General features: G+C 47.6%; 1 protein-coding gene across 4 annotated transcripts in view; it reads right to left on the minus strand.

Moving 5' to 3' along the window:
* Window positions 1-243: 243 nt before the first annotated feature.
* Window positions 244-13629, minus strand: part of PARVG (parvin gamma) — a 39319-nt gene continuing 25933 nt past the window's right edge. For 3 of the 4 annotated variants that reach the window (XM_044679596.1, XM_044679595.1, XM_044679598.1), the window contains 5 exons: window positions 11167-11228; window positions 11011-11079; window positions 8103-8204; window positions 6883-6955; window positions 4453-4753 (listed from right to left, as the gene is read on the minus strand). In XM_044679596.1, the coding sequence (XP_044535531.1) occupies window positions 4644-4753; window positions 6883-6955; window positions 8103-8204; window positions 11011-11079; window positions 11167-11228 (416 nt within the window). In that variant the 3' untranslated portion in view covers window positions 4453-4643. Of the gene's footprint in view, window positions 452-4452; window positions 4754-6882; window positions 6956-8102; window positions 8205-11010; window positions 11080-11166; window positions 11229-13629 lie in introns of those variants that run through there. The other variant, XM_044679597.1, reaches the window with a different exon arrangement.

Genomic DNA, 13629 nt, shown 5'->3' on the forward strand with positions numbered 1-13629 from the left:
TGTAGTGGGAAAGGCCTTGGTTCTAAAGTCAGAGCTCAGATTCAAATCTTCCCTCTGATGTTGAGGGGCCTCAAAAAAGTCTCTTTACCCTTTACCATTGGATCTCAGTTACTTCATCTGTAAATGAGGGGTTGAATTAGATGGCCTTTGAGGTCCTTTCCATATTTAGATCCATGAACCCGTGATCTTTTGATAAGTACAAAAGAGACACCAAGACCAGATGCTATAAAATGTTGTGGTTCTTGTTATTCTTCTTTATTCCTGGCATAGTCACCGTGTATATCAAGCTGGGATAATTTCCTCCCTCTGCATCACTTCATATTCTTCCCACATTTCTTTGTCTTCTTCCCAGTCACCAAGTCCTTTGTGGGCAATATCATTCTAGCCCATATGTCACCATTTCTCCAGCCATTCCCCAATCAACAGCATGTAGAATGTTTCCAATGTTTTGCTGTTAACAAAAGAAAATCTGCTGTGGATATCGTGCTGCCACTGATTTTCCCCATATTTTAATAAACTCCTGAGGGAATCTTCCTAGCAGGGGGCTCATGGAGACAAGGGGAATAAGCAGTTTTGTGACCAGGCTGGTCTATCACCATGTTGCTTCCCTGAAAGGTCACTTCTGAACACGAGCTTCATGGAGATAAAGCTAGCTGGGAAGTAAAAGCTCAGAGTTGGGGTTAGGATTAGTGAAAGTGGGTCTCGAGCCTCAGTGTGGCCTCTACCATCATCATCATCAGGAGATGCTCGTCTCTCACTATTCTGAGCCCTCTGGAGGCAAAAGCAAGATTCAGACTCTGTGATTCAGGGACTTGGAGACTAAGTCACACAACGCTATCAAAAACCAAGAAGGAGAAATGTGGAGATGCTGTGTGAACTTGGGCAAGGGACAGATTCTCTAAGCCTCCTCAGTTTTTTCATCTGTAAAATGAGCGAGTTGAAGGAGTTGGGCTGCAAGGTTCCTTCCAGCTCTAAATCTGGGATCCTACGATTTCTCTGGACCTAAGGTTTTCTGCTCGGGAAAATGAGGGGTTGGACTAGAAATGTCCCCAAAGGTCCCTTTGAGCTCTACATCTATGATCTGATGACCTACTCCTGCATGAGGGTAGCTTTCCCCTCAAGCTGTGCCCTCGTGTCTAAGGGCCTTGTGGGCAATCCCGTCAGCACCTTGACTAACGGCTCGTTTCAGACCCGTCACTGATAATCAGTGTCCTCGCTGGGGAAGCCCCGCAAAGTAGGGGCAATAGGAGTTATCCTTCACACCTGGCATGGGATGGGAAGCCAAGACCAATGAGATCCTCAAGGGCCTTCAGAGCTTCTCCTTTCCCATCATGACCCTATTAGATAACAATCTAAGATCCTGAATCTTGGAGATTCTCCCATCCTACCTGAATCTGACCCCACTCTGGAGTTCCTGATCTTGGCTTAGCACATTTGTTCTGGCTGGATGTTGACCTCCAATCCTATCTGCTGTATCTATTTCCCCAACCCAGCCCCAGACATAGGCCCCCATTTCTAAGCCCTGGTTCTGTCCTCTGGCCTTGCTTCCCGAACGTCTACTCTGTTGTCACTGTCCACTACCCACCCCTCTGGTCTTCTTGCTTCACCAAGCACCCGCCTCCCTGCAAAGTCCCTTCCAGCATTTTCTGGGGGCTACGAAGGATTAGAAAGGTGGCACAAGAGCTAAATGCTGAGAGGAGACCGAGTGCAGTGAAAGAGAAAGTTGGCCTTTCGATGAATCGCATTCAGGTGGGAGAGAGGAGGGGGGCCTTTAGGAGGTGAAGAAGCAGCAAGGTAGGAGGAAGCATGGGGAGGGTGACCAGAAGAAGTAACAGAAGAACGCCCAAGCGTCACCAAGGACAGCTCCAAGTCCCGGCTCTACAATCTTCCTGCTGAGTGACCTCCTCGGGCAAGTTCAGTGTTCCTTAGGGAGATCTAGCCTCTGCCTCGGGGGCATTGAAATGAAAACACAGTGGACAACAACCTGGGCAAGGGCTTAGAGAGGCAAACTAGGGCCCGAACACCGAGGTGAGGCATTAGCTTCGCAGTTGAATCTGGAAAGGATCTTGGCCATCCAGTCCCCTCATCCAAGGAGCCAAAAGTAGCATAGGAAGTAGCCGCGCTGGAATTTGAACTTGGGTCCTCTGATGCCAAATTCAGAGCTGCATTTGAACTTGCTGTGGACGGCCATGGCAACATCCTGATTAGCTGTGGATGCCACCTACGCTCCTTCCCCCTCTTCCTCTGCTTGTTTCTCCCTTGATGGTTTTCCACCTAAAATGCCAATTTCTGGGCATAATCTCCTCAGCTCTAGCACTGAAGCCCTGCAAATACCATCTTTAATCCTCCTGCAAGGTTTGATTCCTTTGGAAAACAGAAATGCCAGAGCTTAGTTAAGAGAAAGCTCTGCACGGGCTCCCCCACAGGCAGGCAGGACCATTAGGCCACCCCAAGGAGAACTTTTTGTTATTTCTTTCTACAAAATATGTGAAAATAGCCACAGGATTTAGGTTTAGATACAGTTCCTTCGGTGAGCTGATTTAATTACATTTTCTGGAAGAAGCAAGATGATTATTTTCAAACTTGTTGGCACCAGATGTCTTGTGGATCTCAGAACAATAAATTCCAGTGGTTGGCAATGAGGATAAAGAATTTCTAAGGCCCTTCCCAGCTCTGACATTCTAGGACTCTATGACCTTGAACCTGGGTCTGCCTCTTCCCTCTGACCTCCCGAGTGGCCATATACATTCAGACCTGACTACTCTGTCATATCTAGAACTTTAACAAAAATCATGGAGAATTCAAGAATAGTTTACTCCCTTTTCCCCATTCTATCCCTTTCATTCTCTCTAACATGAAAAACACTGGTGTGTCTTTTGGGGGGGGGTTCTTGGTACCCCCAGAACATGGCACATACTAAACCCTTAATAAAAGCTCATTGACTTGTCTAAGCAAGATAGTCCTCCTTTAGTCAATCATGACCCCATTCATGGATATCTTCAAATAGAGACTGTATTATTCTTTGCTGGGGATAAAACAGAGGCAATCCTGCTCTTTTCCTAACTGGGCAATGCGTTTCCTGGCCTTCTGAAGTCCCATTCAACCCCCAGCCCCTATGACTCTCTGGGTGGGAATCAGCTCAGCTGGATCTGTGATGTCATCCTCCAGACAGGAAGATGGCGGGTTATCCATACCTACCCATGCTAGGTCACTTTTGCCCTTGGTCTCCCCTCAGCCCACTCAATATGCCAGACAGTTCCTTGCCATCACTGGGATGCCAGGGTAATGACTTGTAGTGAGATGAATTTCAGCCCTTTGATACAAGCAAAGGCTCCCTGACTGTCCAAAAAGTTAATAGGAGGGATTTTCTCATTACTGAAAATGTTCATGGGAACATTAGGTGAACCCTTGACAGGGATGAAATAAAGGGGATTTTGATAGGGATGGGAGCTGCACTCAGTGACCTCAGAGGTCCCTCGAAGCTCTGGGATTCTTTGACAGAAATGGTGTTGCCATTCACCACCACTCTTATAGCCATCAGAAAAGCCTTCAGAGCTGTGGTCAGCTGCGGGAAGCCATCAGAGCTTATGACATTTGCACAGACCCGCACAAGCTATGGAACTCTGCACAGAAGGTGACAGGTGACAGAAGGATGGTAATTCCACTCAGATTCCCCTATGTGACTCTTTTCTCACTAACATTCCCCTTTATTGGAATTATTGTAATCAATATCCTTACTCAGCTCCAGGGAAACACAGAAAAAGAATACAGACTAATAGCAGAGCCCCCCACAGGCCCCCTAATTTCCTAGGAAATTCCCACCCTTACATGCAGTAATACAGAAATTCCCCTAGAAGTTACTTCACAACAAACCAGCAAGTGGTGAGTTAATGTTGAAGATTTGAAAACCCTAACTTGGGTTCCCATACACTGGTGCCTGCAAAAACAGGCCAGAATAGTCCCCCCCACCCCTCCCTGATTCAGTACAGTACACATAAAAGAACAATGAAATGAAATATGGAGAAATTGTGTCCCATGAAAAAGCCTGTACTTTCTCACCACTGTGGCCCAAGAGATACATCAAGCATTCTTAACACTTTGTCTCTAAGAAAAGATGTATGGTGAGAATGGATTTCCATGCCAAGATTTTGTGTGATCTCAAAGCGTAAAAAATAAACCTTAGTCAAGGCAAAGCAGAGCAGTATTCACGATGCCTGCCTCCCTGGCTGAAATTCAAACTGTCTCTCGCCCGTCTCATTCATGCTGACGCTATCCTGCCTCCGAGATTTTCCTGGACCTGTGGGAGTCTTTTACCCCTGCAGTCAGCACCCAGGCAGGTCAAGGCTGCTTGTTCCCTCATGAGCACAAGAAATAAAGAGTTGATCAGATGCCCTGGACAGTCACCCATCCCACAAGGACTGAGTTAGAATTCAAGGTCAGAGGGCCACGTTCTTTCAGAAGTAAGCTCACATTTTATTGGAGATGGAAAGCCTTAGCTGAAACATAAGCAGATTCCCAGATCCCAGCCCCCTCACTCAATTAACTTCCATGGATCCCTATTACATCAAAGATGAAAGGCACACACAAAGATCATAATGGCAGTAACACAAACCACTTCAGGGGAACACCACCTTCAAGAACGCCTAAATTCCAGCTTCTGTCTGTGTCCCCTCAGCCATCTCCTTCGCCTTGTATTTGGAAAACAAGCTGTAGAGTACCCTCAGAATGGCCTTGGGATCTCCATTAACGATGTCTGTGGGCAGAAAAGGGAGGGACAAGTGTCTCTATGTTGGTTCATTCATTTATTCAGCAAACCCTCATTAAATAGCAATTGTTAGCAGAGCCCTTCTGAACATACTGAGCTGAGCTGCTCACAGCCCCATGAGGAAGGTGAGGCACAGATCATAGCACAAATGAGAGCCCTAGACTTGGAGGGTTCCCATCATGCCTTGATCACTTACTGTCTGTCACCCTCTGCTAATCATTTCCCCTCTCAGAACCTTGGGGAAAAACCGAGATTTAAATATCCTAAGCCTGGGCATACACCAGAGTCAGGAGAGCATGAAATCAACCACTTAGAACCGGAGGGGATCGTGGAGGTCATCTAGATCTTTCTTTTTACAAACAAAGAAACTGAGAACCCAAAGAGGGGAAGCAACTTGCTCAAGGCAGACCTAGCAAAAGAGAACTGGGATGTGAGCCAAGGTCCTCTTTCCGAAAATCCAACTCTTGTCACTGTACCAATGCTGCCAGTGTTAAATAAGGCTTTAGGAAATTATGTGGAAAGTATAATGAGTAACAAAATAATAACAACATCATCACCAACAACAATTAACAAGAACAACAATAATAAAAATTAGGAGGCATTGCCTAATAGTTACAGAACAGGCTGTGGCAGCAGCCATCTTCTGGCTGTGTGACCTTGGGCCAGTAATTTGACCTGTCTGCTCCCAGACAACTTCCAAAGCCCATAAATTGCAGAAGAGTCTTCATTGGTAGTGGGAATTTCCTCACTGGTCATTTCCTATACCAATGAACTCACGGGTCTGTGCCAAAAATAAAATAAAACCAGACTAACAAATAAAAATGAGATTGAACATAAAAAGGATGGAAGAAAGAAAATATTGTGAAAATTTCAAAGACGGCAAGGTTCTTTCTGGCTGGAATATCAGGGAAGGCTTCATAGAAGAGGTGACATAGGGGCAAGACACTTGAAAGATGGGTAGGAATTGAGCCAGTAGAGATGAGGCACTCTGGGCAGAAGGAACTACAGGAGCAAAAGCACAAAGGTGGGAAACTACTAGTTATCCCATCTGAAGGATTATATCAGGTTAAATATCAGGGAAGGAGAGTATTGTAGCACAATACTGGTATGAGAGGGTGGTGCCTGATGGCAAAAGTCCTAAAGGGCCAGGCAGAAGAGGTCAATCTTTATTCCACAGGCAACAGGGAACTCTTGAAGCTTGTTGAGCAGGACAGAGATAAACCAAATCTATGCATAAGAAAAATGGTTTCAGAAGGGAGATGAAGGATGGGTTGAATGACAAAGTGGGAAAAGGCTCTCTCACTAACCCAAGCTACTATCAGTGTAGCCTGTTCTGGGGTGATGCCCACAGATGTCAAAAAGAGGGGAAGCTCATGAGCAACGTCCTGCTGCAGAACTTGACAGGAAGAGGGAATTGATTATCCCATGATAGAATTTTGGTCTATTTGTGAGTGGTTCATTCTGAGGCTCTTCTCTATCAAAACTGGCCTTGGGGCAGCTGGGTAGCTCAGTGGAGTGAAAGTCAGGCCTAGAGACAGGAGGTCCTGGGTTCAAACCCGGCCTCAGCCACTTCCCAGCTGTGTGACCCTGGGCAAGTCACTTGACCCCCATGGCCCACCCTTACCGCTCTTCCACCTATGAGACAATACACCGAAGTACAAGGGTTAAAAAAAAAAATGGCCTCCTCCAGGAAGACTTCTCTGATCTCAACTAACCTTGCCTTGATCCTTGAAGATCTGAGGGTCCTTCCAAGACTGAGATTTCTGACAAACCTGTGAGGTAGTCAGCCACCATTTTACAGATAAAGAAACTGAGGTTCAGACACGCTCAAACTCACTCTGAGCTAGGACACATAGCCAGGCTTTCTGATGCTAATCTATAATTTCTTCGTATCCCCAATGCCTAGCGGAGTAACTGTTTAACAGCTGTCTGTTGACTGACTGACTGACTGAAGTTAGTCTCTATGACATAGATGCAGCAACTGAGGGAAAAGGACGGGCTTCTTTGCTCCAAGGATCCTATTTTCCTGAAAGCCAGGAAGTCCAGCCCTGTTTCTGGTTAATAAGCCAAAACAATTGACCCCCTTCTCAGGAACATTTTCTCAGGCTCCCACAGACCTTGAGGGTTAGCCGGGTAACTGAGCAAGTCTGCTTCCTTCAGCAAGTCCATGGCCAGGTTTACATTGTGCAGCTGGAAAAGAAAAAGAGGCACCTCTGAGAACAGAAAGGAGCAGAGTCTGCCCTTGCCAGGGCAGCGGCCTAGGAGACCAGCCCAAATCAGGAGGGCGAAAACCCTGAGGAGAGAGCTCCTCCCTCCCAGGAGCAGAGAATGGCTCTGGGCCTAGGGATGTGGCGGGGCTGGTCCACGGTGTGACTCTGAACACATTGTTCCATGACTGGGCCTCAATCTTAGAGGAGGAAATGCTGAAAAGGAAGGCCTTCCCAGTTCTGGCATTCCATGGGCTGTTTTCTAATATATGTTCCCAGCTTTCTGATTGTGTGATTCTCTCTCTAGGCCTATGGGGAAGTTGTCCTCTCTCACAGCAACCCTGACAGGCTTTGACAAAAGGAAAACCATTTCATTATCCCACAAATGTGTTTGCTGCCATTGCCTGGGGAAAGAGCAGTTCCTCAGACTGAGAGGAGCTCATCTATTTCAGAAAACGCCTTACGCTCAGCCAACAGAAAGGAAAGTCTGATGGGGCTGTTGGGTGACAAGGAAACCTAGCCCGGGGTGGGAAGGGAGCTGTGGATGGGGGAAAGGCACAGGAAGAAGGCACATCCTCCCCAAAGAGAGAAGGCATGTTCTCCAGAGGCACTGTAATGTTCCCTCTATCAGCTTCATCACTGAGAAGCTGGGGGCCTTCCTCTAGCCCCTGCCCCAAACGGGACACCTCAGTAAGGGCCCACCGAGCAGATCTCTTCTCCATCCACCTCTCTGGGGAGGGGAGAGTACAGGAACTAGAAGATAATGATCAGAAGGACCTTGGTTTCTTTCCTTCAGGGGTCTGTGATTTCATCAGGAAGAAAGTTCTTTCCAATTGCCCTTTGGGAGAATGGCTTCTACCTTCAGCCCCATTTGACAGACCAAGAGATCAAGAGTCCTTAAGTCAAGGGGCCTTACCAATCAATCCATTGGTCAGCATTTATTAAGCACCTGGCTGATAAGATTACCTCCTAAAGGTCTGCTGCCTGCCCACCAAGCTTTCATTGTAGGAGATACTAGAGCTGTCCAAGGTACCGACCGAATAAAAGTTCCTTGAGGGCCAGGATTGCCCCACTTTTTATTTTTGTATCCTCGGTGCCTGGTATGCTTGGGGGCCAGGGGGGCAACTCACCATTTCAGCAGGAGAACTGGGGTTCAGGAAGAAATCCTTCAAGTTCAGGAAATAGCCTTCAAGCTGTCCAATCAACAAAATTAGAATCACTCCATCTGCAAACTGCAAGAGAAGGCACAATGGAGGCTGGCTTGGTGGCTGTCCTTTTGAGAAAGTCAATTCCATTCAACTTGAGGATAAATTCTAAGCAGGAGGAGCAGTAAGGACTAGGCAACTGGGGTTAAGTGACTTGCCCAGGGTCACACAGCTAGCAAGTGAGGCTAGATTTGATACCAAGTCCTCCCAACTCCAGGTTTGTCCTTCTGTCCACCTTACCATCTAGCTGCTCCCCCCTAAGAGTCATTGATCAAGCACCTACTGTATGCCGGGCATTTAGAAAGTATAATGTGATCTGAGTCTCGAAGGAAGAAGCAGAAAGGAGAATGAACATTACATACACGAAGGTGTGCTTTCGCCTGTGTGAAGGTGGAAGTGGGAGAAGAAAGTAGGCCAAGGTGGCTAGAGAAGCATATAACCTGGAAGGGGAAGCTGTGGCCAAATTGTGACAGATTCAAAATGACAAAGAGAGGGGTTTGTTTTATTCTAAAAGCAGGACTGAGGCACAGAAGATTCTACCTTGATTTTACTTGGAACTCTGTGGATGGGGAAAAATGCCCAAATATACCAACAAGGAAAGGACTTCTCCAGGAGAGAATGAGCTCCCCATCACTGGAAGTCTTCAAATGAAGAAGTCCTCATAAGAGATGTTACTGGGGTTGACCTTTGAGGTACATTACAGCTCTGGTATTCCATTGTCCTGCTGTGATTCTAGTCTATCTGAGAGGCACAGAAAAGGGAGCAAAAATCCCATTCATAAGTCATTTTCCCTCTCTGTGCCTTGGCTTCCTATTCTTTTTTGTTTTTGTTTTTGTTTTGTTTTGTTTTTAAACCCTTAACTTCTGTGTATTGGCTCCTAGGTGGAAGAGTGGTAAGGGTGGGCCATGGGGGTCAAGTGACTTGCCCAGGGTCACACAGCTGGGAAGTGGCTGAGGCCGGGTTTGAACCCAGGACCTCCCGTCTCTAGGCCTGACTCTCCATCCACTGAGCTACCCAGCTGCCCCCTTGGCTTCCTATTCTGAAAAATGAGGGAGTAGCACTAGATGATCTCAGAGTTGCCTTCCAGCTAAAAGGGCTTTTTTCATCTCTGTGGGGCCTAATAGCATCTGAATTCCCCAAGAAGAGCCTTTGAAAAGCCAGGCTCACCTGTACACCAGGATGAGCCGTCAGACGGGGCATCCATGGGGGTCACACAAATATAGCTGCCCGCAGATAGAGAGACAAAGCTATACATGATGCCAACCCTATCCTCCGCTAACACAATCCCATGGAGCAACCTCAAGGGTATCAAAGAGTGAGCTCATCATTCGAGCCCCATAATGGAATTTCCTTAGAGGAGTTTTGGCCTCGGCTATTTGTCTTGGCCTCAGAGTTTCTCAGAGGATGCTGAAGAGGAACACAACAGTCGTGCTTTGTAACGTCATCCCATCCATTCGACCATCTCCAAATGCTTTCTCCATCCTGCATTATTCTTCTCCAGATCTGATCATCCTACAGGGGTCACCCAGCAGGTCAGAGACAGCACCGAGACTCAGGAGCTTAAACCAATGAATAATGAGGATTCATGGAGAGAGACAGACCCAGAGAAGGCATTTTAATAACACTCGGGCAGAGTCTGAATGTTAATAAGACATTTACAAATGCGGGCAGAAATGAAAGATTTTCTAGCACCAAATCTTGGACCGAGCAGAGAGTAGGTGCTTAAATGTTTGTGGAATAAATGAATAAGATCATCAGATCCCACCATCCGCTCAAAGTATCATTCAATGGCTCTCCTTTCTTGCCCTTCCTCAAAGCTTTCTGTATCACCGACCTTATCAAAAATCTTCAGGGCTTCCTAGAGTATAAAAATATGAACTCTTCAGCTGACCCCCAAACAGCATTCCCATTACTCCTTTCTACATAGTCCATATTCCAGCCAGACTGGAGTATTACTGCCTGCATCTCCCACCTCTGGGCATTGGTCATCTCCCATTCCTGGGGCATCCATTCCCCTCATTTCTGTGGATAGGAATCCTTCCTTTCTTTGAGGCTCAGCTCGGATGCCACCTCTTCCATGAAGCCTTCTCTGATCCTCTCAGCAGCACAGCATGGTCTCTTCCTTAATTGTTTCTAAAGCACTTTCCCCTCAGTGTCTCCTCTCAGACAAATATTTGTCTGAGCATCATATACTGGGGGTGCACAACGTACAATTTCATTGGAACAGAGAGCTCTCAGGGACGGAACTCCTTTTTCCTGCATGGACCGGTACCTCTTGGGCAACTTACAGAGTTACACAAGGCACTGAGAGATTAAATTCCTTACCAGTGGCTCCCCCAGCCAGTGTGTGTCTAAAGTGAGGCTCAAACTCAGGTCTCCCTCTCTTCCCAGCTTTCTCTCCACTAGGCCGTGCTTTACATCATAGGGCCGCAGATGGATTGTAAGTTCTTTAGGTCTTATCGCATTTTTGCAAGCCCAGGACCATGCCCAGTGTTTTACCACGTGTAGACACTTAAGAGACCATATTGAATCTCCCCCCTAACCACCCTCTCCCTCCCCTAGTGCTTGGCACAGGAGTCTGCCCAGAAAATATTTGTTGAAAGGGAAAAAGGAATGCTCTCTAGCATGAGAAGGGCGTCACGGCTTTATAGAAAAGGCCTCATCAGTGCAAATGTCCCGGGTCCTCCCGGAGCCGAAGCTATCTCCCAGCCATCACCCAGGTTGTCAGGAGAGCAGAAAAACTTAATTTTTAAGTGAATATCCAAAGAAAAAGTGAGCAGCACAACATCCGGGTCCCCTGGGTAAGGCCAGGTACTGGCCTGAGAGTCCCTACCTGGGTGTCGATATTTTTCACAGACAGCCCTAAACGCTCCATCTTCTTGTTGACAAAGTTCATGATTGCCTACGAGAAAGAAGGGGAGAAGAACTGAGCACCCAACGCAACTTGTAGGGGGCCACTTTCCGTCCGCAGAGCTGGGGGCTCACTTACTTCTTTGACAGCGTTCACTTTCTCTGGGGCAAGTTTAAATAATTCATCAAAGACATCGACTTCTGCAGAAACACATTCAATAAAGACTTCATTAGGATTCTATTACCTGTATAATGAAGCTTCAGCCCGAGAGGGTTTCCCTCCTCGGGAGCCCCAATGCCCTTATCAACCCAGATAATTTGATATCCACTCATTCACTCTCATTCTTTTATTCACTCACTCGTTTGCTTATTTACTCATTCGCTTATTTACTTGGTCATTTATTAACTAACTCTTATCTGGTTATTCACTCATTCATCTATTTGCCTCATTTATTTGGTCATTCACCCATGTGTTCATTGTTGTATTATGCACTAGCTCATTCACTCATTCACTCGCTTTTCACTCATTCATCTCATTTATTTCTCTCTATTCACTCATTTATTCACATATTCATTTATTCAAATATTCATTCACTAGCTCACTTGTTCCCTCATTTACTTATTTATTCACTCATTCACTCAACTCATGTGTTTCTTTATTTACTTATTCATTCACAGGTTCATTTATTCATCTATTCATTCATTTATTCACTTCATCTCATTGATTTACTTATTCACTCACTCATTTAACTCACATTTTCCTTCCACTCATTCATTCGATCATGCGTTTGTTCATTTATTCAAATATGGACTCCCTTATGCTCTCCTCTATTGATTCATTTCTTCACTGATTCACTCATTCATTCAGCTCACCTGTTCCTTTCCTTGTTTGCCATTCATTCACATGCTCGATTATTCACTCACTCATCCACTTCTCCTTCAGGCGCTCGCCCTCTCACCGACTCCCTTTATCACTCACTCATCCAACAAATAATCGATAGGGAAGATCCCTTCCATGGGAGAGATCCAAAGAAGAAGTCACTGTCTAGAGCTCAGATTCTATGGGGGTTAGAATAAGGCAGATGCCCCCGAGCAGCCACACTGGTCCGAACTCCCTGCACTAGAAGGGGGCAAAAACAGGCGGCCGAGTTGGCCGAACTCGTGCCTCCCGGATGGTATCCCCCCCCTTCACCAGCATCAGGCTTTGATGCCTCGTCACGGCCGACGGTGATTCCAGCTTCTCAAAGGCCAAGCAGTGGCCTTAGCCATCAGTCGGTCAAACCCTTATCGGGGCCGCCCGCGGGCCCCCACAAGTGGGGCTCTATTATACCATGGCGGAAAAGGCCTTTTCTGTGTCTGTCATTCATCCCACGGGCCATGCCACACACATGCAGTACAGAGCCAAAGCGATACAAGGAGCAGCGTTGGCATTGGCCGGTCATCTGTGTCTCCATCTACACATCCGTATGTCTGTCCCTTGTTCTTTCCTCAGAGCGGGCCAGACGCAGGTACTGAACATAAACAACACGTCACTGTACGTATTTAGTCCCGGGGCTCCTCCTAGGCCAGTCTGCCCCTTTGTTTTGGGCAGGGATTGATCTAGAGCGTGTGGGCCGGAGACGGGGACTGTCCAGCAGGACGATGAGCTCTGCAGGGGAGGAATGACTCCCCTTTCCTGAAGCTCCAAAGAGCCGCTGGAGAGACCATGGAAGGAGCTTCTCGTCCACTCGGAGCTGGCCTACGCGCCCCCCAAGGGCCTTCCTAGCTCTGAGGTTCCATCATGCCAGACTGGGAAGACAACTGGCCCGATTTTCTGACATGGCAATGACGCTCTTCATGGCCGGCCACTATGTCTCTGGCGTCCCGTGGCAGGACAGCCCTGAGAGGTGGGCCACGAAAAAGCATTCGCCCATTTTAGAGGTGAGCAACAGCAAGCCCAACGGGGCTAAAGCGGGAGCCTGGGTCCCCAATGGCTGGGTCCAGGGCCATGCCAACACATCCCACCGCCCCCAAAACCAGACGACAGGCAGCCCCCTGAGAGGTGCCCGCTAAGCTGGGAGAGAGACTGAAGGTCTGTGAACTCTGCAGTCAGGAACTGGGGCGGTTTTTCCACTTTTGTAGCAGCGGCACTCAACACAGACCTAGAGCAGAACGGGAGTCTGGGAAAGTCAAGGTCGATGACTTTTTTTCAGAGCAGAGACCTTCCAATATGTAAATTCCCTTCATAAAAGCCTCTCCTCCACTTCCTCATGACCCAGATAGTCTTGGAGACTGGCGAGGGCGCCGACGGGCTACACGGTTTGGTCAGTCCTCACAGCTAGGCCCAAGGAGGTGGTGCAGTGGAGGGCGAGCTGGCGCCGGAGCCAGAAGACTCCTCGTCCCGAGCTCGAATCCGGCTCCACACATTTCCTAGCTGGGCGACTCTGAGCAAGTCCCTTTACCTTGTTGGCCTCCGTTTCCTCATCCGTAAAATGAGCCGGAGAGGAAATGGCCGAGAAAACCCCAAATGGGGTCCTGAAGAGTTGGCTTCAAGCCAAGACGACAGAAGCGGGACGTCAGCCCGGATGGCCGGGGCTGCCAAGCTGTCCGTCCCTCACCGAGA

Source organism: Gracilinanus agilis, chromosome 5 (assembly GCF_016433145.1).
Source record: "Gracilinanus agilis isolate LMUSP501 chromosome 5, AgileGrace, whole genome shotgun sequence".
NCBI lineage: Eukaryota > Metazoa > Chordata > Mammalia > Didelphimorphia > Didelphidae > Gracilinanus > Gracilinanus agilis.